A 25,324-nucleotide genomic window follows, 5' to 3' on the forward strand; every position below is an offset into this window, starting at 1 on the left:
TCAAGCATATTTTGTCGTCTTAATTTGAGTTTAATTGGTGTTGATAGTTTCTAGCTCCTTTGTGACATGCGGAATTCTCCACATATGAAGTTGATTAAGGAGAAAAACACACACGAGATCTAGATATATCGCATACTTTCTGTTTGGATTATTGTTTTGCAAAAAAGTGAGTATTTTAAGTCAATTAATTCATTAGCTGTTAGGGGAAGCACCGATTTGATCCACCGACCTCTGGATGGTTTGATAAAACGATTAAGCAATACCATGCGTTTAGTCATGCTAGTGATATGATATTTCAAAAGAAGATAATTTAATAACTTGTATATTTCCCCCCACTTTGTTGGTGGTCTGGACACGGATATGATAATGCGCTGTACATTTCATGTATTTGGTGTTCAAGGCTCTCGTAATTTTGAGATGCCTTTAATGTCCACCACAAACATTTAATGAAAAATTAGGAAATTAAAATATTAATTAGAAATTTTATTCAGTGCGTGTTTCAGCGCCAGACTGTTCAAGTTTCCGGGTTGACAACAGTCGCTTTACGTCTGAATTAACTCAGCATGTAAAAATCTTACTTAAATATTAGTTTTCTTTCTATTTGTGGACAAAATATTTGGTGGTAAATCATGCTGTCAGAGTTGTCGTAAGTAATAATTATTTTGATGTTGCTTTTTCATTTGGTACATAAAAACATCTGAAAAGCGAGGACAGAATAATCTAAGCCATTAGAAAAGTTGTCAAAACTGTCTAGCCTAATTTCAAAATTTGGTTAATTACATTCTTTGAGAAACAGTTCGTATCTTAAGAGATGAGGCCAAGAGATGATGGGTGTATTTTTCAGTCTCCTGGTATCCTGTTTTTGCTGCGAAGATCGTGTACTTGGTATCCGAATCAAAGTGGGTTACACGCACATTGCTTAACCAAAAATAATTTATATGAGCGCATAAGATTTATTATTAGGTGATAAATGTTGAAAAATGATATATTCCATGAAATTCTTTTAAGTCTTTATAGATATCATGTGGGTGATGTTTTATTGTTCTGTAAAAAAAAAATGTCATTAAACGTCTTACTTTCGAGGAATTTTAGAAATATTTACCAACAAACCATTAATTAGAATTTCCTTGCCTCCGAGCTTGAACTCTTCGACTTCAAGGCTAACACTTTACGTCAAAAACCAGCGAGCTTCAATAAATAGCGGATTCTACTTCCCTTCGATTCAATACACTTTAATGGCTTTCTTGTTTGCAGTAAAAGCTTTAAATAAAAAAAAAATGTGGTAGGCATTAATTCATTAAAAACCCAATTAATCTGTTGTGAATTGCCGTCTTACAAACTTTTTATTAACTTCTAATGAATATTGATTATGGCGGGGTCGGTTCGCCTGCATCGGTGTACTTGGACAGCTGAATCAATGGCCGACCTCTCAAGCGTGAATAGCTGATTTTTGTCAAGGAAAAAACTGTATATGTGTAAAACATTTTATTATGCTGTCTATAGTTTTAGTCCCATGCGGCCTGTCCGTGGGGAGACATTTTCTCTCACAAACGATATTTTTTGGGAGATTCTTCCGCAGAACACTCTACAAAAACAGTTATGACCTCTGACGATATAAAACACTGAATTAAGTAAATGAGTTTTTTCGCAGCAAATGACATTGATATCGGCTTTAAGATTTTTGGGACTGATAATGCATGCTTAAACTGTTCGTCCAGCGGGCTGCCAACATGAACTAACGCAATCTCTCTTTTGTTCTGCTTATTTTTTCCAGAACGACATACCAAAGTAAAGTTAGGGGTTGTGAACTTTAATTAGTGAAAGTTGTCTGTCAAGGAGACAATGAAAAATTCAGAACATACTCAACGTGAGCAGATTCCAAGGAACGTAAAATAATGGAATTAATTCACAGTTGGATGATGGTGTTTTTCACTTTTAGTTCGCTGTCTTCTGTGACGTTTATTTCAGGTAAGACTTAAAAACATTTTTGTTAAGTTTAGTAGAATGTGTGGCGATAAAACAGACATTTCCAAGGCAAAACATTAATTGGAAAAAAAAAAGCGAACTTGAATTTGGAAAAAAAGAAAGTAAAAAAAATCCGCAATTGAATTGTTTTTTGCTAAAACAACTTAGAACAGCTCAAATTTATATTCATATTTTGAAATTCATTTTAATCCGAATTTCTCATTCTAGTGCAGAAAATATGCATGGCTTAATTTTCATTTTAAAAATTCTATGAAATAGAACATGAGTTTCATAAGGAGACAGCAAATTTACAATATGGATGAAAAATACTTTTCAATTCACATCCTGTTGCAAGCAGCGATATGGATAAGTAATTGAGTCAAAACAATTTGACGGAGCAAACCTACATCTGTATAAATTCCTAATGAGAAATGTTTTTGTTTTATTTCCTGAGTTGTATGAATTTTATTACCAAACTGTCTTTAAAGAGTTGCCATCGACATATATAAATGCATACAGCGTGACATTATACCCACTTGAGGTTGTCGTAAAATGTAAATTTTTGTTTTTGGTATTTCTGTGACTAACAGTTTCAAGTACCTCTTGAATGATCGGATACTTGGCCTACATATTTCTACTGTTTTAAATGTGAACATTTTAAGTTACAACCTGTGACAATTGTTTGACATGCAACATTTGACAACTTACCAAATCATGTTTACCTATTTCTTGCCTCAAATATTCAAAATTTGTCATTCATATTTTACATTTACTACTTCTTTCTTTAAGGGGAAAACATAATTAAAACACTTGATAGGTACGTTATACAATGGAATTAATTTGTTAAAATCTTGACGATAAGTATTTGATATTTTCTGATATTTAGTGTCTATTTTCTGATATTTAGTGGCTATTTTCTGATATTTAGTGTCTATTTCTTCGAAAGTAATACAAGAGCGAATTGCACTTGTATGGATTGAAAAATAAATATTACAAACCTAAACTATTAATGCTATGCTATTTTTCGTTGCTTATTTCAGAAATTTAGTGGGAAATCGCAGTACGAAACTGCAACAATAATGTTAAGAGGCATGATGGAATGAGATTAGACATAATTGTTTCCTTGTCTCTATATTTATCTAAGATAAGATGAAAGAAAACAGAACGGATCAGAGTTCCAGTGACACTAATAATTATATCATTTTGTCTTCATTTATGAGATTCGGGGTCCTTTTACTCATTTGATAACAAATTTTTACTTCCAAATTTACATGTCAAATACCGCATCATATACTCAGTTTCAGATACATGCAATTACATTCTTCGAGAAAGAATTTTATTTCCATGTGGTGTAGCGTGACAAGGATTGAAAAAAACATCACAAGTGTTTGATCGATTCAATTAAACATAATCCTACAATTTGTGATATGCAGTCACTTATTTAATCAAACTAGAACACTATTACTCGCAAGAAATCTCATCATGAAAGTATTTGTTTTGTTATTTATTATTAGAAATATTGAACTGAAAAATAGAATTCTATTTCTTCGACAAGCATCAAAGATAAAACTTAGTCATGCACGTGGTTGAAATGCAATCTGTAGCAAGCCATACTGTTACTTTTTGGCATCACTTTAATTATATTGTAACTTTGAATCAAGAGAATATCTTTTGTTACATGAATAAACTCCCTTTTCAAGTTCAATGACGGAAAAGTCATTTAATAAGTAGATACGGGTTATTTTTAAATGAGCTTTGAAATTTGATACCTCTGATATACATCTGTAATGGATTCAAAGGTTTACAGATATGAAAAACTGAAAATGCTGTTAGGAGGGTTGACTCTTATTCTCTGAGGATCTTTAATTCTCCCGAGGATGACAGGTGCGAGGCTTATCTCCATTTAACACTTGAACAACGAATACATCAGTATTTGTCATTTTGTCATTTGATAGCCTCACTTTTGATAATTAAAAAAAACAAGCAACTTAAGCACTTTGACAAACAGTCAATGTCTAAATTTTTCCATTCATGTACAAAGCAACGGTAAATCAAGATAGGGGATTTAATTAGCGATTCAATCCTGATGTACAAGAGATGGGCGTTGGAGATGCCACTCGCAAGTTTTCATTTTATCAGACGGGGGAAAAAGGAGTTTCTTCAACTTGCTAATGAGGAATTGTCACTGAGTTTATCAAGTGATCGGCTTCCGTGCTGGAGGGGCAATATAAGAAATCCTTAACGCAAAACACTACGATGGCTGCCCTGTACCATACCCTTGAATGTTAGTGGGGAAACTATTGGCATTTCATTAGTGTCTGAATTGATACGTACGTGAAAATCGATATAAGAAAACCCACTCCAAAAGATAATGCAGGAGAAATGGAAAATTTACCGGCATTTTAGCCAATTATCAGCAGTTGAATGTCTTCCTATACTAGACTTTTCATTTTCGTTTTACTGCCGATCACTGGCTATTGCTTGAAAGAACCTATTGCTTACAAGTGCAACTTTTCCTTCGAAATAATGCAACTCATTAAACACCATTTGTATCTTAACATTTTACATCTGAACCAGCTAAATACCGATTTCCGTTAAATTCATGAATGATGTGTTCAGGAGTCAACAGATGTGCAGCCATTTACATCAGTAACTGTTCTATAATATCAAATGAATTTAAGATACAGCACTTCCTACTCGTTCAGACCGATTGATCAGTGGTATCAAATGTATTTTTTTTTTATTTTCCATGTTAGTATTTCCGTCATTTGTTTAATAATTGAATTTCAGTATTGTATGTTTATTTATTAAATTGTATGAGAGATGAAAAGAAGCATTTTTTTCTTTTACAATATTTTAACAAATCAAAGAATGTCAATTTTTGAACAATGATTGAAGCTCATATTACACCTAATATGCAGCCAACGAATTAAAAAAAAATTATAATGATTCATTTCATAACTGAAAATGAAACTCTGTGGCTATTGTTGTTTCAAAACACTCAACATTAAAAATATCTGTAGTTTGATTTCTCTATCCTCTCGAACACCACAAAAGTACATGAATTATATAATATTTAATTGATAAAGTAGGAAACCTAACCCTGCATCTGGTCTAGGATATTAAAATTCTATAGAATATCTCGCACACTTTTATGCAGTAATATAAGGTGAAGCTGATATATATATATATATATATATATATATATATATATATATATATATATATATATATATATATATATATATATATATATATATATATATATATTTATTTATTTATTTGACACAAGCAATTTTAATCAAGCACACTCTTTACTCCGTCGTAGTATTACGAAACTTTGACACAAGATATTTTGCAAGAAAATAAAATAATTATAACAATAAATAAAAATAAATAATTATTATTCACAAAATGATAATAATTAAAGTTATAAAAGTTTTTTTTTTGAAATAACATTTTAATACCCATCGTCATTGGTAACAAAAAATTGAATGTTAGCCTTTAATTCCTTAGACTCTCATCAACTGTCCTCTATATAAACTGGACTTTTCCTCATCAATCAAATAATTATCACGAGTCCTATTCTGTGGAGTTGACTTTCGTCGGTATTCAGTGGGGATCCTGAACGATTCCGATTCAGTGAAACATGTTGGAGGCTTAACATATATGAATGTCATTTTCCCTATCAGAGTCAGATCTGTCGACGAGAAAAATTGTTGCATTCCTTTTATAGATTCCAATTATTTGGTGCAAAATATCCGAAGCATTAAATCAATATTATGACTATATGTCCAATGCCGAAATGTTACCTCTAATTGCTTTTCTACTTACGTATTTTGTAGCGTACTTAAACTTGTCTCGCTGATTTTACGCATTCTGAAGTAATTGTCTTCTCAGATCCCCCTGATTGCTTAGAATTAATGCGCATTTTCCTCGAAAAAAAAAAATGCACGTAGCTATCAGATATCATATGATATCAAATGAAATGTATTTCATGAAAAATAACAGGTGAAATATATTAGTTAAATATACAACAAAATTTTGCAAACAAAATTGTGCAAAACTCAAATATAGAAAGTAAATCTAAACGGCTTTTTATTCGTAAACAATAAAGGAATGGCCAATAATGCTCTGCTCTTGTTTGATGAAACAGTAAACTGACTGATAATAATTGAAGGATTTCAGAAAATGTTTTATCATTTCACGAGTCATTTCGCTACATAAAAAAACAAAAGACTTCTTTTTCATAGATAAAATCTTCCTGTGAATCGATGATAGCAACTAGCAGTATGTGACAAATACCCATAAGTATAAGGAAGAGGATGTTAATTATTAATCTTTTATTAGTTACAACTACGAAAATAAATGATCCGCTCGCCTTCTCATATATTTAATATATTTGTTTTTCTATTAGAATATAAATATTTAATTTCTGTGTTAAAGACTACAAGCGTAACTGAGCCATGCTTTTTACTATACACCTTTTAGCTGTACCCGTCCCTCTGTTAGTAATAATATATATATACCCTCCTGAGAATTATATTTATAATACTTTCTGAGTATCCTGTACACACTTTTCACTGCCAGTGCGAAAATTTGTAGAAATGTCTTTTTGAAAATAATGCTCGTAAAAATAACCTTTTGCTTCTTTCCATGAAGATGTAATTAATGAAACAATCCAGTAATTAATTAAAAAAGCAAATTCATGAGGTGAAAATAATTAGTACGGTACGTGTAATACATTGATTATTTACTCTAGGTACATGTAGTAAAATCAGTGACAAGGAGCTGTTTAACTTTATAAATGAATTTGACGTTTTCTGCAAAATTAAACACTTATATTTGCTTCATTAGACATGAGAAGTGTTAAGGACAAACACAACATAGCTCTGAACTTTTTTTTCTTATTCCCTGTATAATTGAAGATTTCTAAATAATTGAAGGACTTGTGTGCAACTTTTATAATGCCTAATTTTTTCTTAAACAAAGTTTGACAGCAAAAACTATGTTTGGTAATTTATTTTTTTTCTTTAAATGACAGAAAGATTTTCCTCATTTGATATCTTATTCAAAACCCTTGGTATTGTTTGTAAATTTTTGGTCAAGGAATTTTTGATCGTACTATGATTTTAAACTAAGAATGTCTTGAAAAATTATCAATGGATAAAGTATGTTGTAGGGTTTGTTGCCTATGAACTTAAACAGACTCCGACACCTCGCTTCAAGACTTCTTTAAGGGAAAGTGTTAGTCATTTGTAAGGCGTCTTTTAGCACAAGGAACACAAATCAATGAAATATATGGAGATAACGAACAGTATTCAAGCTCAAAAGTCCATTAAGCATTACAAAATAGGTGCAGAGCAAACACGGACCTCCAAAACATCAGAGGTGGGATCAGGTGCCATGGAGGAGTGAATATCCCCTGCCGACCGGTCACACCCGCCGTGTGCTCCATGTCATGATCGGGAAATAACTGCAAAATTCGTCGACAATTCAGTGTGTAAATAATGGCCTAACAATTAATATGAAAAACGTCAGTCAGCATTTGACTCAATGATAAATTGTATTTGCTGACAAGGTCACACATTTTTTAGCACATCATTATTCTCACTAATTTCTTTTAACCATTTTTAATTGCGTACCCTCCTTTTAAAAGTATGTTGGATACTTTAATGAATTAACAGATGTCACCTTATCTAAAACCTTTATAGATTATCATAGAAAATAACGTCAAACATTAATTTTGTGGGAAACGAGAAAAATTCAATTGATGTGTATTTCAGAGGGAATTGAATGTTTGCAAAAAGAAACCCAACAGAAAGTCAATAATCCTTTTTAAATCAGTAAAATACAAAGGAGATCTTAAGTCAGAAATACGAATTCACAGAACTGGTGTACTTTCAAAGAGACAAAGGCTGCGTCTTGTCTGGGTGACGTGAGTTATGTGTATAAGTGGTGTCGAAAATAACAAATTTCCCCCTGTAGTTTTAAAGTGGAGAGGAAAAAAATCGATTCCCTCAAGCATAGAGTGGCGGTATGAGAGAAAGCAGAAAATAAAAAATCCTTTAAAAAAGGAGGAAACAACGAGGTAACCTCACCGGAAGTACCACCAAGAGAATAACCATATAAGTTAGATCTCGGGGGAGTCAATGTTGGGGGATAATTTACGTAGGAGATGTAATTACATCTATGATAATCCTGTTTCTAACCATGCAGCAGTTATGTTTTATTGATACTTAGCCTCTTTATATTGTAATTAGATAATGTCCAGTGATGGCAAAAACCATTACATCAGTGTTTATGGGACTTTTACATTATCTGAGCGTCTGTATCCTCGTGGTTCCTAGCCAGCTGTGTGTCAGAGGAACTGTTGTATTCTTTGTAAATGTGATTCATTAAAATCTTTTAAAATACAAAACGTCTGTTTATAAACATACATATTTTATACAGACATAAATATAAACAATAAAATGTCTTCCTTTGTTAGAACTGGAATTAACGTTGCAGCTATTCAGCCTATGGCAGTAAAAAATTACAGAACCCGCTTACGCCACAATGTCAAGGTTTTGTTATTACGGAACAAAACCTTGACACTGTGAAGATGTGTATTTTTCATTGAACAGCTGCATTATTAATTCCTATATTAACAACCAAAGAAAGCGTTTTATTGTTTAATAGAACACCCTTTATAAATTCAGATTGTTCGAAATATTTAAGTTTAGTAATTCAAGTACATTATATACTTTAAATATTCTTTAATCTACTTTAGAGTACAGAAATCGCTAACCCCTAAAAACATAGATTAGAAGCGTTAATTCTGTTTTCCCCCATTCACTTAAGCTGAAAGGTGTACATGTATCAGCATCAAGAAGATTCTGGTGCAAAACGATATACAATATATATGGACCATTTTACGTTACATCAATCAGCATTTAAAGAATTAGCACAAGGTATATGGGAACACTAGAAAAAGTATCAACCAGCAAACAATAAATTTACATGTATTTAAATTTCCAAAACGAAAAGGGATTGGACAGTATGCAGTCAAGAATTTGTATGCAAGTTTTCCTCCTCTGCATAAGCAAGTATCTTAATCGGCCAATGAAGCATTTTAGGACAGCTTTTGAGAAAAGTTTGTTTAGAACCTCCAATATCAAAATTTTCAATTACAGTTTAATTTTTATAACATGTTTGAATTGAACAATTCAAATTGTACGACATTCAATTTAAAATCGCTGTCAAAATTGGATTAAATAGGATATAGGGGGTACTTTTTCTTGTGGTGGAAGGATATTAGGAAGAAAATTCTCAAAAACGTATAGATTTAATTTATTCAATTCAATTTTACTCACAGAATTAATTTTCCTGTTTATGCTAGGAATATTTAATTTGGTTTCAAATGATATTTTTAGATCAAATTTTTACACACTGTCTCTTTGCCAAAAATTGCAGATATATTGAAAAAAGTCAACATAAAAGTAACTTTGTTTTCAACCTGATATTTATGATTATTACACGATTTCAAAATTTACATCACCGACCCCACTTTTACTAATACTTAATACTAATTCCCTCTAATCGGTTTCTGAATTAGACGGTGTTACTAAATATAGAAAATTATGTGAAATTCTTACAACTCGCTACTCCTCCAAAATTTTAAAACTTGCTACACAAGTACATGTAGACTACACTAAGAATCATACTAGTCATTCTTTTATCGGTTTTTGTTTTCAATGAATCGTGCTGCTGCCTTGGTTCCCATAAAAAATCCTTTAAAGTGTTACCCCTACAGTCTTGGTCCGATTTCAATGAAACCTGCTACGCGGGTATACTGTGTATGGTTTTAAATTATTTTTATTTCAACGAACGGTTTTGTCATAGTTACTTAAGGTTTATACTTGAGTAAAATTCTTTCAAAACGCTTCCCTCGTATGGTTTAATTCTGATTGCAATAAAGACTTACCCAGGTACACCATACCAGGATACATTTTTTGGGGCTTTTTTTTGTTTTTTTTTTTTGTTTTTGTTTTTGTTTTTGTTTTTTTTGTTTTTTGTTGTTGTTGTTTTTTTTTTTTTGCTTTTAATTTTCATTATACAGGTGTATAGTGAAAATGCAATATCTATTGCAAAATCTTCTGCTCTGCTCCTGGGTAAGGAAAAACTAATTGCATGGTTGTGATGAACAATGATGCCTCTTCAAAAATTGTGAATTTCATGGCCCCAGGGTCAGTGGCTTAGGTGTTAGGGCGGAGCTCTGTTGATTATATTGTCAAGTTCCATATTGATATTAGCAGATAAACTAAATGCATGGTTATGATGACCAGGGTGACTCTTCCAAAATTGTGAATTTCATGGCTCCTGGGTCTGGGTGTTAGGGTTGGGCTCTATAGATCTGATGGTGAGATGCAATAATTCTTTAAATATCTTCTTCTCTGTCCCTTGGTATTTAGCAGACAAACTAATTGCATGGTTGTTATGAGCAAGGATGCCTCTCCGAAAAATATGAAATTCATAGCCCCTGGGTCGGGAGTTATGGTGTTATTTATTTCTTTGAAAATCTTCTCTGTCCCTGGGTTTTTGCCAAACAAAGTAAATGCATGGTTATTATGTGCAAGGATGCTTCTTCCAAAATTATGAGTTTCTCGGCCCTTGGGTCAGGGGCTCTATTGATTACATGGTGAAAATGCATTAATTCTTTGAAAATCTTCTTCTCTGCTCCTAGGTATTTAGAAGATAAAATTAGTGCATAGTAAAGATAAGCAAGTGTACCTTTTCCAAAATTGTGAATTTCATGGCCCCTGGCTGGGGGATTTTGGTATTAGGGTGGGACTGTGTTAAATCCTTAGTAAAAATGCTTTATTTCTTTGAAAATCTGCTCTACTTCTGGGCAAACAAAGTAAAAAGTTATTATAAGCAAGGCCTGCAAGGTAATTTTTACCACATTTATGAAATTCTGGACGACTTTGTCAAGTGTTCTGGTGCTGGGCAGGGCTCTGTTAATTAATTTTTATTCTTCTGAGAGAAATTATTCCCCTTCGTAATTCACCTATGATAAATAACTACTGTAAATAATGTTAATGAAAGGTCAATTAAATAAGAGACTTATACAAGAATTTTTATAATAGATAAAATACAAAATGTACTTTCAATGTTTTTAATGGTCACGTACTTCTTAATAATAGATAAATTAAAATGAGACAAAATACCTTATCTTTGTATGTATTAAATATTCTTCAAAGACAAAGAGAAGCCATTGTGAGAGGGAATGAGATGGGTTCAACAGTAGCTTAGTTTGCTTGGTGATAGTGACAAATGGGGGGCAGGTACAGGCAAGTAGATAAATCTACTCTAAGATTTGTTACTGATTACTAATTATTTTCTTGATCCCTGATCATCATCTTTCCCTTGTTCATGGGCAACATAGCTTCATCTATCATTTTATTTCGTTTTAGTTATATTTCTATGAATCCTTTATAGTATTGTATTGTACTCAGGTGAGTGTTAAGGCCCTTGGGCCTCTTGTTAGTTTAACATTCAAATATTTAAAAAAAATTAGATTCTGGAATTTTCAAAATTTGCCAAAATAACAAAATCAATTTTGAAATATTTCTTTCGAGCAATTAAGGCACTCCTAGCGTTAAGACATAATTATGAATTGCTGTTGCATTTAAACAGCAAAAGGAACCATTGATTATATTCATATTCGTTTGAAGATCTGAAAATATTAACATGAATTATATATTGTACGAGGAATTGTCAAAGTTGTTTCCAATTTCTATGTGTCAAACATGATAAACTGCTTTCTTTCAAAAGGAAATTTGAAAGGATATTTTCATACGAACTATAGTCCAGATGCACCACTGCAGGGTTTTGATGCTCACGCTGTTGGGTGACTGGTACTAAACATCGAATAGAATTAAATCTGGCATGGAGTAGATTGTCAAGGTTTCATTAAGTGATTTAACATCCTTTTATTTGCAATGTGAAGTTATACATTTACAGAAGAACAAAATGCAAACATAAGCACAATCTAACGTGTTTACAGACGCCATTAGGCAAGCGTCAAATGGACAACCAGAGACAATCGTGGAAGCGAGGTGGTCCTCAATTTCTACACTCAGTTACTCCAGGCGATCAAAAAAGCATGGTTAAACAAAGGAAATGTGTTAATATTGGCGTTTAGAGCAGGTCGATGGACTATCTTTCTCTAATTGAAAGTGGAGTTCTATGTTTACACACAGCGCTCACAAACAACGTTAGTAATTGCTGCCGTTTTCCTAAAAAAAAGATCTTTTAACAAGCGTAAATGAAACATTCAGACGTAAAAACAGATGAACTCACGAAGAGAAAGCTTAATTATTATATTCTTGTTGATTGAATTCGTGGGGAAGAGTAGTACTTTCATCGTTTGGCTTAATTAGTGTCCTGAATAGAAAAAAAGTTTTAATCAGGTGTATTTAACATCTGAGTAAAATATTTTCGTCTAATTCGAACAAGCCTTACTTTTGAAGACAATGACAAACCATGAAAGAATTCGATTAAAGAGACAAATAATTTAAGATACAGATAACCGAATTTTGATTCTTCATTTACAATGGTAGAGAACGGCTATTTGGTTTGAATATACAGTATATATATTTATCCTTTGTTATTCACTTGTTGTAAATCCCACTGCAAAAATAAAATATTGAATTTCTTTTCTTTTCTCTTTTTCATTTAATCAAAAGTATTTTATTTCAGTCCTAGTCATTTATTGATTGTAATGGTAGTTTTGCTGAAGTGTCTGTATAATATGGTAGTTAAGATTCCTTCCCTCACAAAAGTACTATAGTAAACTATTCTGTTGTTAATTATAGCTTACTATATCAAATCAATATTTCGAAGTTTTAAGTCGATCAAAGTATTTACTATTTTAAATCAAAGTTTTTACTATAAATAAAAGTATTTTTAGTATGAACTTCAAATTGCTATTCATGAATTTCATCAATCCAAATTCTCAAATGAGATATTTTGAAAATGTATATTCAAATATTATATCCAAAATTTAACATCATTGATATAAAATATGAAAGAAATAAATACCCTATTTCCAAAATTTAATATCATTGATATAAAATTTTAAAGAAACAAGCTAATTCAGAGAATTTATGTCCCCTGCTTAAGGAAGGATGGAAGAAATGAAAAAGATATACAAATGGAGAAAAAAGGTCAAACTTGACCTTTCACCTTTTGGCCATAAAGTCAATAAGGTTTTTTTTTAAATTAAAGAAATTCTTGATCTTAAGTTTCATTGCAAAAGCTTACAGATAACTAAAGTTATCATCTGAAATGGTCAAATGTGTGCAATATTAAATTTCGGACCTTGGTACTTTTTTTAAAAAAATCGTATTGACTAAAGGTATAAAATTTCATTGCAAAAACTCATAAAGAACTAGAATTATCACCAGGAAACCATTTTATACAAGATTTGAATTTTTATCTTAACATCAAAATGAAAAGTGGTCTTCTTTAAGTCATTGGGAGTTATGATATAAAATTTCATAGAAAAAGCTCAAGGAAAACTAAAATTATCATCTGGAAACCATGTCTTGGATTGTATGAAATTCTGACCTAGACCTTCTGACCTAAAAATCAAAAGGGGTCTTCTTTAAGTCATTAGGAGTAATGATACTCAGTATTTAACTTCACTGAAAAAACTATCATCTGGAAACCATTGTTGAAATATATATATTTATGACCTTGACCTTTGGAACTAAGAATTAATAAGGGTCTTCTTTAGGCCATAGGGAGTTGTGATATAGAATTTCATTGCAAAATCTCGAAGGCTTTGAAGCTATCGCTTCAAATGAAAGTGTTACACACAGATAGAATATATGAATTATGACCTTGACCTTTGACCTCAAAATCAATAGTATTTTTTAGACCATAGGGAGTTGGAATATTAAATTTCATTGTGAAAAGCTGAAAGACAACTAAGTTATCATCTGGAAACTGTTTCTTGCAATGTTTGCAATTATGACCTTGACTTTTGGACCTAAATTTAATAGGGTCCTCTTTAAGTCACTAGGAGTTGTGGTATAAATTAATTGCAAAGATTCAGAAGTTTTTAAAGATATTGTACGGAAAAAAGTGTTACAGACTGAATGTATGAATTTATGGCCTTTGACCTTTTGACCTCAAAATCAATAGGGATTTTTTATAGGTCATAGGGAGATGTGATAATAAAATTTTATTGCAAAATCTCAAACTTAAGGCTTTTAAATTAGACACGCGTATAGAATGACACACAGACAGACGGACGGATAAACCCAAATTAATATCCCCTACTCTCTGTGATAGCGGGTGACAATAAATACCCTATTCTCAAAAACAAGTTTAATAAAATTTCATAGTAAATAAAATTTCCACAGCAAATTTTCAAAGTATACCATAATAAAACATAGTATTAAAGTAAACTATCGAAGTAATAAAGGAACTATTATAGAAAACTATCGTTTACTTAAGTAGAACATAATTAACTATTATAGTAAATTTTTTCTTAGGGTCTCATAAATAAATTTTACGATCATATTTCTCAAAGTACTCTAAATCATGCTTGTTATTTTTCATAGCCTCAACCTGAATATATCTTTTTAGTAATATTGACAGGTTTCTATAATTTCAGGATACACTCAGGTTCCCTATTTCCACGAGACGGAACCAAACATTACAGTCCATACAGGACAAACAGCGATTCTACGGTGCACAATAGAAAATCTGGGGCCAAAAATGGTAAAATTCTTGCTTTTGATTGTCATAACCCTTAAATCATTAGTAAGAAACCAAAGGTCGGGCTAGCACCAATGGCCTTATGGGAAATATAATTCTAGGAACTCTATTTCTTTTTCCTATAATGATTTAGATATTAGGAATGTAACAGAGAGGTCAAATAAGCCGATTCCAATAGGACGCAGGTGATTAACGCTAATATGTTCCCTAAACAATTGGCTTTGGGCACCGTACATTATTCTGCTCAGTGGTTAACCTTGGACAAAGAGAGAAATTTCCCGATCTTCTTCTCAAGCTAAGACAAGGGTCTTTAGAGAAACATGTCAGTCTAATATATATATTCGACAAGGATAGTTTCTACACATCAATATTCTGGAAGGCGAAAATCAAATGAAATAAATGCTTTGACGTCTTCGCGATTTAGTCATAAAAATATTGCCATTCTTCTTGTTCCAATCGCCTTGAGAATTTGGTTTTTAACTAATGATGTTCAAAAAGGAATTCCCATAATATCACTTACATTCACTTTACCAATATATTGCTTGCTAATCATATTTGCAAGAGTAAAAAATCAAAGTGATTTCTGGAGACTTAAATTCAGGATAATTTTGTCTGTTTGAGAGAAAAAGTCAGCGTGATCAAGATATAAGAATTATATTGTACCCATATTATATATTCTTGAGAAAGATTGACATTTTTAGAGAAGCTGGAATTTAGGCCGCCATTGTGAAACTTTTGTAACCAGTCTTGACTTGTGAGATAAAGTTAACTTTACATTTGAAAAAGAACCTTTCATGTATATGTTCATTTCCTTTGGAGCATAAAGAGCATACTTTTGGTTATTTTTTTCGCGTCTCTGATTATCAATGTAAATTTATATCTTTTGTTGGACATTGGTCTTAGTACAGGTGCACTTGTTTCTGTAAGAAAAGTTTACCCCATAGTATATTAATAGCACAAGGTATCTCTGACATTGTCTCCTCACCGTATTTCATATTAATGATGCTGAAAAATAAAGTTTTTCTTCCACAAAGTAAATTTTTTTTCTGATTATCAGGTGGTCTGGCGAAAACTTGGTTCCGGATATCCACTTACAATTGGTGAAATGGTCTTCCCTGCTAATGATAAAATCGACCTCCAGCAGAAAAAAGACTGGATGGGGAGAGATCATTGGAACTTGGTCATCAAACGGGTGGATCCAAGCGATGCTGGCCAGTACGAATGCCAAGTTTCTTCTTCTGAATCGTTCGTGTACCTGGTGCAACTAAACGTTATTGGTAAAAAGTTCATATCTGTGAAATATCTGAAGTTAGATTTTGGTGAATTTAATTGCTGTACTTTCAAAGCTCCAAGAAAAAAATATATCTATAAATTAATTATTAATTGCATATGCAAGCATCCATGTATATTCATTTTTGTTCGAATCATGGACAAACGGAAACATTTATAAACCATCAGATTTCTTATCTGATCTTTCGGTATATGCTCAACTGCAGTTGATGAAGTAATGGCTCCAGGGTTTGTTTGGGGCTACAGCTGAATGAAAAATTGAAATGGTTGGAAGATAATTTAAAATTTTATAATTCAGCCAGAATTATGTTGGCTGCACGAAACATCATTGATATCTGATTTGTTGTAAACACGGACAGCAAATACCATCCATTTCTTACTTCACCACAGGAATATGATCTTCATCAAAGTGATCCAAGAGGCCTTAATGTATTTTGTCACATTTCATTCACATAAATCCAACTTTATTTGTTTTACATAAAAAGATTGATTACATTTCATACAGACGGAGAACTAGTGTTTTATGTAAAGTTTATTAACTTTAGAACTAAACCGATAGGGTTATAAATTTTGACATGGATTTTCTAACGCTTGGAAACTGAAGACAGTAACCCTAAATAAGGGTCCTTTTGATTCTTAAATCATTCTGCTTTGGAAGAAGGATGAATGACCTATCGATTCATTTATTTGCATGCACACGTGCATATATCACTTTAATCAGCTCTTTGTACAAGTTAGAAGGTAATATAGATCATTGCAGGAACTGTCCAGGGAATATCCGGTCTCTTTCAAAAGTTGGCATGTATGCCGAGAAAATTTGCACAGTCACACAACAATATAATTATTAATTCAGTCAATTGTAGAGACTCCTCACAAAAAAAGATGTGCATGAATCTTATGGGAAGTCAAGGGTAAACTAGATTAAAGAAATAAATACTTGTAACGATTGTCTTAGTGTTAATAATATACACGCCAGATTCTCATTATTCTGAAAAATTCTGGACAAAAATAGCCCACTATGTGATCAATTCTTTTCAAGGGAAAACAGATATAAATATTGTCTATTTATTAGAATTTCCAAGGACGCAAACGTATTTTTTTTTCAAATTGAAGGGCATTTTCTGCATTAATGTCGATTAGTCAAAGTTGATAAAAGCTTGGGATTGCATTGAATTTATTGATGCATTACAAACATGTAAACTTTCATGGAACGAAATTTTTCGGGGATGGTGGTGGGTGGGGGGTCTTCTAATTTGGAGCTTGCTGTGAGGGGTAGTAAAAGACCATAGACCCGTTTTGCTGATAAATGAATTTGAAATGAAGACAGAAATGAAAATAATGAAGTTACCAGATTTGAAATTAAAGTAGGAATGTCTTATATTATAATGAAGTAACTGTATCTTTTAAATGATCGTTAGCCTAGCAAAACATCACTTTCTAACTAGAAAAAAATATAAAGCCTTTTTACGGCCTTAAAATTTTAGGAAAATATTAGCATTTGGTTTGCAAAACTTACACAAATAGTACATTCTGGAACTTACATTCACATCACAACTTGGGGTTGCTTTTTTTTTTTTAAAGCTTTGAGTTCTTATTTTGGGATGTCTTCGTTCCTATAACAGCACCTGACCATGCCGACAAAATTGAATATGATAATTCGTTGGCACGGCCAGGTGCTGTTATGGAACCGACGTCATCCTAAAATAAGAATTCAATATATTCTCTAATTTTTTCCCTTCATAATTGTTAATTTCATAAATCTATATTATGAATTCTAACGCAAATGAATATTGCGAGGGGATATAACAATTTAATTTTAAACATACATTTGTAATATTTTTTACAATAATTTAATAGCATAATTTTTTTTTATTAAATTGAGCCAAAACAATATACATTTTGGTGTTCCTAGAGCACTGAAAATGCATATAGTTCCTATTGTGTATTCTACCGCGCAGTGACAAGGTTTAAGTTGTTTTGTAGGAGATTGAATATTGTAGATTTCCAATGTAATTCATAATTAAAAGAAAATTATACTGAATGTTAATGTTTAAGAAAGACATCATGTTTTTTTTATTCTGGAGCTGAAGGAAATAGTTACGTTTGAAATATCATTTGCTTTGATCTTGATGCAGTTTGTAATGAGGCATGATTGGCTGTGGACTTATTGTAACATTATACTGTAATTTGTTTCAAAATAAAAAAAAATATTAGAGTGTTCAAAGTAATAGCTGTTATAACAGCAACATTATCGCTTTTATATATGGATAGCTTGGCTGTTATCCAGGTTTTGTGGACTTTCTCCATATTGATGATAATCAGACACATGGACCTGCTCATAATTCACTGCTTCGTTTGGGGATATGTAGCTCTAGATCTGTACCAGGATGGACTGCACATTTCTTATTAAGTCTTAGACATCGGCGTACAAATCAATACTTAAGATATTTCTTATTTCAGATTCCCCACCGGAGCCTTCACCAGGTACGATAATTAACATTTCTGGCGCTATTTTGGTAATTACAGCCAACACAGGTATCATTTGGGTTTGTTTTAATTCTCAGTGAAGGGGGTTGTTTTTTATTGCATCAAACTTTTAAAATTGTACATTTTGGCGCGTTGGAATACCAGGCAGTTGTTGGACTAAATAAAATTAAATTCAAATTCATCAAGTTGTTTGTTTAATCAATACATTACATATTAAGTATTATAAGTGAAATTTTAGAGGAATAAACATAAGTTAATGTTTAAAAAGGTTTGGGTAAGACAAGTTTGCAATTTTTACTTATGAATTTCGAAATGAAAATCTATAACTGCATAATTGGACATTGTTTAAATACGTGAAAATAAGCATGCGCACAGCACATCATAAGGTAAATAGGGTGAAAAAAAGTCCCTGTTCGTACATAACATTGGAACTTTTTTCAGTGTCAAAAATTCCCCGTATAACACTAAAATCTTCATTCACAGGGTTGACATTAAAGGGAATAAATATTGTCAATCATAATGAACCGATCAACCTCACATGTTTGGTAAAAGGAGAAAGTCGTGCACCAGAAGATGTGGACTGGTTTTTTAACGGTGTGAAAATAGTTCCTGGTAGCAGTCGATGGCGTAATAGGGTTTACATCACGCGAGAACGGGAGCCTTACAAACGAGAGTTCAAAAGTCATCTACTCATCGACAACAGTCGTTTCAGCGATCGGGGTGTGTATGTTTGCAGAGCTAGTGCGGATCTCGTGAAGAGTATCTCAGTCAGTATCCTTGAGGGTGAGCACGAATATTTTCATTGCGCATGCTTAACTGATACTGGAAAGGCAATAGAGTTTAAAATCAATTTTGATGTCCTTATTTTCAATTACAATGTATTCATAAATATCTATTGCAATACTTTTATTAGCTTTTAAAGAAAGTCGCCTACAGCCCCCACCTCACTCTGAGATCCAGTCATAATTGGAAAGGGGGGGGGCATGATTTGAACAATTTTGAATCTTTGCTACATGGAGTTGCTTGCATATGAGTTTGAATGACTGTTGTCCTGCTTGACCTCCTACTGTGGCCCAACACTTAACTCCCAGAGACCATTCTATGTACTTAGTAACACATTTTTGAATCTGTATTGTATGGGAATGCTTGAATGTTAATTTGGTCCTACTTTTCATGAAAAAAAGATTTATACTGATTGAAAAATATTTAACCACCGATTGTGACCCCTTCTTAGTTTGGTTGGAGATCAACATGATCAATGTTTATCAATGATACACATTTTTTTAAAAAAAAAAAAAAGCAAAATATTCATAAAAGAAACAAAACACTGTTAAGGGTCAGTGAAAATGTATAGCCTTGTCAACCGCAATATACATGTGCATAATTTTGTCCGGCAAAGTTGGCTTATATGCTGTGAATGATGTATACGTACACAAGCTTATCTTTTAAAAAAAAGATAGGTGAGCTAGCGCGTTAGCCATCATAAAACACAGAAGTAGATATCTGAACCCCTTTGTTAAGTTGCTGAATCGATTAATTATTAATAGGTGCAGTGGTGCACTGGGGTGGTGTAAGGTAGGGGTCTCAATTCAGAATGAATGGTGAAAGTGGGCTTCACATCTGCGATGGCATAAGTCATTAACTGTGCTTTAAGCATTCTGTAGCTTACTGTTATTTCAATTTTGAGGTGAAATATAAGAGATCAGTAGAGCCTAGGTATGGGCACCTAGTTTAAAATAATCCAGTGTAGTACTGTTTTATAGCAATCGCATCTTCTCGGGTCTTTCCGGTAACATATACAACCTGATTAAAATCAGATCCTCTAATCCGCTCACATAGATTGCTGCACAAGGCCAAGATTTTATTCAGGTTGGCAACATATATATCCGAGATTGTTTTCCGAGCTTGCCAGAAAGAAGTTAAGAAAAACTTGGTTATTTAGTATTCTTTTTAGAATTAACCGATCTCTTCAGTCTTGGCATTATAAGACCTAAGTTTAACTGCTACTTTTTTAACATTTGTATACAGCTTAGACAACAAAGCAAATAAACTTCAGATCATATGTATTTTCAGATAATTAAACGAAATTTACATGGAACAGTTTATCTACAGTTGTGTTCCCAGAATGCCCTACCGTGAAGTCGAGCATGCGTATTCCAGGAAAATAGACTAACGTAGTTGCTAGCGCTCGAGAGAGTTGCTAGCAATAAATGTAACATGAAGTCTGTGGTCTACTCGAGTCCCTTGAGGCTCCTTGGACCTTTTATCCGGTACACATTGAGTCTCTTGTACTGAATTCCCATCAAGGAAAAGATCTTCGTTTGGACAAAACTTAATCAAGACAATATGCATGCACTCCCTGAACTTTGATAAATTTTAGTATCCTGGGTTTTTAAGATTTTATATATATCAATTTGCTTTAAATAGAACTCAAACTGTAGCCCCACAACAGTTGATGTAATCCGAGGCATCCCGAAGTCATAACAAAAAGAGGGAACACAGCTTTTGTTGGCTTTGCATGTTCCGAGGGAATTTTTAGGTCAATTATTGTGTTGAATGTACTAATTAGAATTTTGCAGTATTTGTGTAGTACATTATGTACAATCGGGTTTTCTATTTGTGCACATGCATTTGTTTCCCCTTAAGCAAAAGAAGTCCTTCTCCTAATTATCCCACTCCCCTTAATATGAATTTTCATTAAATTGTCAAGGTTTGTACCCAGTTTTGATTTAAATCAACTTGTGGTTAAATTCTCGAGAGTCAATAGAAATTGAAATTGTTCAAATGACGATGCTGAAGCTTGGATCACGGAAACTTTGTTAAGCATTTTGACCAGGTTAGCTTATAGAACAAGGTTTCTGCAGCAAATTGATTAATGAGAAAAAGGGAAAACCTCATCATTTCAGGTCTGATCTGTTGAGGGTGCTTTTAGAATGTAACCGTCTCTAAATATGATGTGATATTTCTTTTATTTTTTAGTAATTTGTATGTATGGTTACTGTAAACCAACTTTTATTCGCGTGCGAGAAATTTTCGCGAGGTTCGCGAGAGCCTCGTTATCGCGAATATTTCTCGCCGTGAACCGGTCCTTTAAGTCTCTCTTTCTATTAACAACAGATCAAAAAAAGGCTTGATCGCGAAAATTAATCGTCGCAAACTAGTTTATCCCCGGTATATCGCGAAATAAAGTCGTCGCGAATAAAAGTTGGTTTACAGTATCCAATTAAATTGTCGGAAATGTCTTCGATTCTTTAGGATTTTTTTTATAACAATACGAAATAAAATATACAAAACAAGAACTATTCAATTATTTAAAATTTTATTCTGTTTTCAGCTCCGACATCAAAGCCCAAGAAAAATAGAGATGTAACAGGCAATAGTAAGTATCAACTGGAGGAAATATGTCGTCTATCTTCGGTGTTAGCTTACTTTAGCGTAATTTATTTAAATCAAAATTATCCGAAGCAATTGTTAGGCAAATATTACAGTATATATTGCATATACATTCGATGAAATAGACACGCATTCCTTATAATATATTTACAATCAATGAAATAGACACGTATTCCTTATAATATGTATTTACAATCAATGAAATAGACACGTATTCCTTATAATATGTATTTACAATCAATGAAATAGACACGTATTCCTTATAATATGTATTTACAATCAATGAAATAGACAGTTATTCCTTATAATATGTATTTACATTCTAAAGCGTTCCTGATGTTCCTGCTCCATTTTGATCTCCCTTTTCTTAATCGGGGCCTCTTATTTCAATGAAAATAGAGACGTACAATCAAAAGTTTTAAATTATGTAATAAATTTTATAATTGACTAGCTGTATTGGTGGGGTCGCGTTCAATTCTATTCTTCAGATCAGAGAGGGATTTTATTTATTGAAATATATTGATGTTTTTTTTAATATGTATTATTAATGCTCGTATAAGTTGGATGTAGGTTTGCCGTTGATTGGCGTTGGTTATCCAGTAAATTCCACACTCACTTCAGTACAAATAGTGATTAATACATGTAAACTACAATCGGCTAATAGCTCTAATTAAAAAAAAAATCATTTCACAAGTTCCAACAAGTGTAAATATAAAGACTTTTTTTTATTTGATGCATTCTTCTTGGATTTCTTTCTAGTAAGTTTCACTGATTAAATAAACTGAACATTTGCAGTATCGCAATAGGCACGTGCACATTCGAATGAAGTTGGTTGAATTTTAAGGACCTTTTCATAGCATTTTAATAGGTCAAGATAAATAGACTGAACACTTCATTTGCAGGTATTTTGCTCACTTAAGCTAAAAAAAAATAATGATTCCTGATCATCAGTACTTTATTGTCTTTGAATTTTATTTCGGGGGGGGGGGGGGGTGTTTAAATGTAAGGTATCCTATGTTGAAATTTGAAAATGTAATAGACAAGCTCAATATTTACACCTTTACACATTATAATTATTCTAAATGTCCAAAACATCTTTTTCTTTCTTGTATAGAGGGTCCTTCAAATTTGAACAATAGAATATTGTTTATCGACAAGTGTGAAGTCGTTCGATAAATTGAAGTCGTTAACATTTTTTATGTCTGTTGCAGATCACGGAAAGTTCGTTTCGGATCGAAAGAATGGTTCAAGCAATTCTTTGCACAGTTCTTGTGTTCATTTAACATTAATAATTCAATTGATAGCACTGACATGGAATAGTTGACACGAGTTGTTCCTTCTCATGAAATAAGTGCCTTCGTCTTAGTAAAGGGACATCGACATTCGTCCAATTCCTTCCACCCGCCTGTTTGCCGAGCCCGACTGTCAGGTACAAAGGATGCTGTCCCGCCGTGGTAGAGACTCGATCATTCAAGTGAACAAGATTCTGGATTTATGAAATATTTATGCGCTTTTCAATCAGGATTAGTGTTTTTTACTACCAGTTAAGGTGCGAGCTCAGAAATGGCAGAGTAATTGCACGGAAATATGTACTTGTGAACTGTTTTTGTGGCGCTTTCATTGAACACAAGTCCATTGCTACTACCATAGAGGGAATTTTTAATCATGAATTTGAATGAACTGTCTATATTTCATTTTTTTTATGTACATAGTCTTATTAAGATTGTTGTTTATATTTTTCGCACATCATTCCATTTCAATGTGACATTTTATAAATAATTAATGGTGATGAATACCAACATCTGGTTCGACACGGTACTACAGACCCTTGTGTATAAATGTAATGGATTTTACAGCCGGGGTGGTATACCGATTGTCAATACACAAACATCGAAGTCTTCAAAAATAAATTGAAACATGAAAAATTTATGACAAGGACAAAATATAAGTCAAGATAAACAGTATTAGATAATTACATATCAACAAAAATGAACAGCTAGCATTCGCAAAATAGTAAATTTCTTTTGACAAGTTTGTACATAATTAAATTGGCATATAACTATATTGTCTGTAGATATTCCGAGCAAACGTGCATTGAAAAATATAACAAGTATGAAGTTATCCTTGGTAGTTAAAGGGGGAGATTTTGAAGTAATTCATATAAAATTTGGTTCCCTCACGTTGAAAATGATATGTACCTTCGTGTATAATTGTATATTTAAAATTTATCACCAATAACTTCAATGGAAGCTTGAGAAAATATCAAAATGTACCGAATGCTTGTTCAAAATCTAATATTCATCTAAATAAGAGTCGCATTATTTGATTTTCATTTATATTCTGCATAGTTTGAAAATACAGAGATATTTTGTTACTTTTTTATTAACAATAAAATGAAGATGGTTATAGTAAATTTAGAAAAAAAACATAAAGCCGAGGCCATCATCTTCAAGGTGATAAAAATTATTTATCATAAAGAGTACTCTATGAGGAAAAAATAATTGTGTTGAGTAATATCATTATCTGTTCTCTTCTTCATTTTTGTGAAGCGAATTGGACAAAGATTAATTTAATTAGATTAATTTAGTTTGACATTAAGTATCATACGAAAATAAATTCGGTATTCTAAGTAGCGCTTAACTCTTTACATTTTGTGGTTGTCATCTACATATTGTAAATAGTAAGAAAAAATATTCATTTTTATGTCTTTTTGAACATTAAAATTTCAATAGAGTATGCGTAAAAAAGAGGATAGTGTAGCATGTTCAAAGTGAAACATTTATTAAGCATTTGTTTTAAGTCCTATTATATCATGACATTTATGAATAAAACATAAACTAATACGTTATTGGAACACAGCTTGATAGTTTTTATTACAGGACCCTCTCAAAGAGAGAACGATTTATATTCCAGTAGTTATAAATATTTATTTTACATTTCCGTGAACATAACTGTAAAATAGCAATTAAAATAGTGCTGTTATATGGAGGATTTCTTGTGTCAAAGACCAAAATTTCCCACAGGAAACAGATTCCTGCAGTTAAAAATCGAACTCTGAATGGCAAATTTCCCCGTTTTCACCCAGAAAGATTTATTAGAAAAATGCTTTTTAGAGTAATTTTTTCCTCATACATCTTTGGCAATTTAACTTAGCATCTTTTATATCATTTTTGCAAACGATAAATGGTTATGTTCTCAGTCTTTTCTCTTTGTCTAAAAAAAATCACAAAAAGTTGTGAACATTTCAATAAGTATTCCATGGAGGTGGAGCAATTCCAATATGCTCGATTTTTTTGTTCTTTTCTCGAATATGACAGTTTGACGGAGCTAATTTTGACAGGCAAGGTACATCTAGCTTAGGACAGAGTGGACCTAGATGTGTGAAACAGTCCCTGTTTGACAGCTCATCACTAAGGTT

At 32.3% G+C, this 25,324-nt stretch overlaps 1 protein-coding gene across 2 annotated transcripts; it reads left to right on the plus strand.

Moving 5' to 3' along the window:
• LOC133172263 (basement membrane-specific heparan sulfate proteoglycan core protein-like) lies at positions 1-24,760 on the plus strand. 2 transcript variants are annotated; one of them, XM_061307122.1, is made up of 8 exons: positions 1-166; positions 1,775-1,968; positions 14,633-14,739; positions 15,794-16,013; positions 18,487-18,510; positions 18,997-19,296; positions 21,848-21,892; positions 23,118-24,760. In XM_061307122.1, the coding sequence occupies exons 2-8, from the start codon at positions 1,896-1,898 to the stop codon at positions 23,228-23,230; spliced, it is 882 nt and encodes a 293-aa protein (XP_061163106.1). In that variant the 5' UTR covers positions 1-166; positions 1,775-1,895; the 3' UTR covers positions 23,231-24,760. The 2 variants fall into 2 exon arrangements, with proteins under 2 accessions (XP_061163106.1, XP_061163111.1); XM_061307127.1 differs by lacking the exon at positions 1-166 and adding an exon at positions 450-646.
• Positions 24,761-25,324: the final 564 nt, after the last annotated feature.

The sequence above is a fragment of the Saccostrea echinata genome, unplaced genomic scaffold (assembly GCF_033153115.1).
Source record: "Saccostrea echinata isolate AGI-Se365-2 ecotype Australia unplaced genomic scaffold, CSIRO_AGI_Sech_v1 ptg000002l, whole genome shotgun sequence".
Classification (NCBI taxonomy): domain Eukaryota; kingdom Metazoa; phylum Mollusca; class Bivalvia; order Ostreida; family Ostreidae; genus Saccostrea; species Saccostrea echinata.

Coding starts and splice junctions, on each gene's coding strand:
- LOC133172263 (XM_061307122.1), top strand. CDS start 1,896: ATGGAATTAATTCACAGTTGGATGATGGTGTTTTTCACTTTTAGTTCG. Junction 1,969..14,632: donor TTCTGTGACGTTTATTTCAG/GTAAGACTTAAA, acceptor CTATAATTTCAG/GATACACTCAGGTTCCCTAT. Junction 16,014..18,486: donor GGTGCAACTAAACGTTATTG/GTAAAAAGTTCA, acceptor TTCTTATTTCAG/ATTCCCCACCGGAGCCTTCA.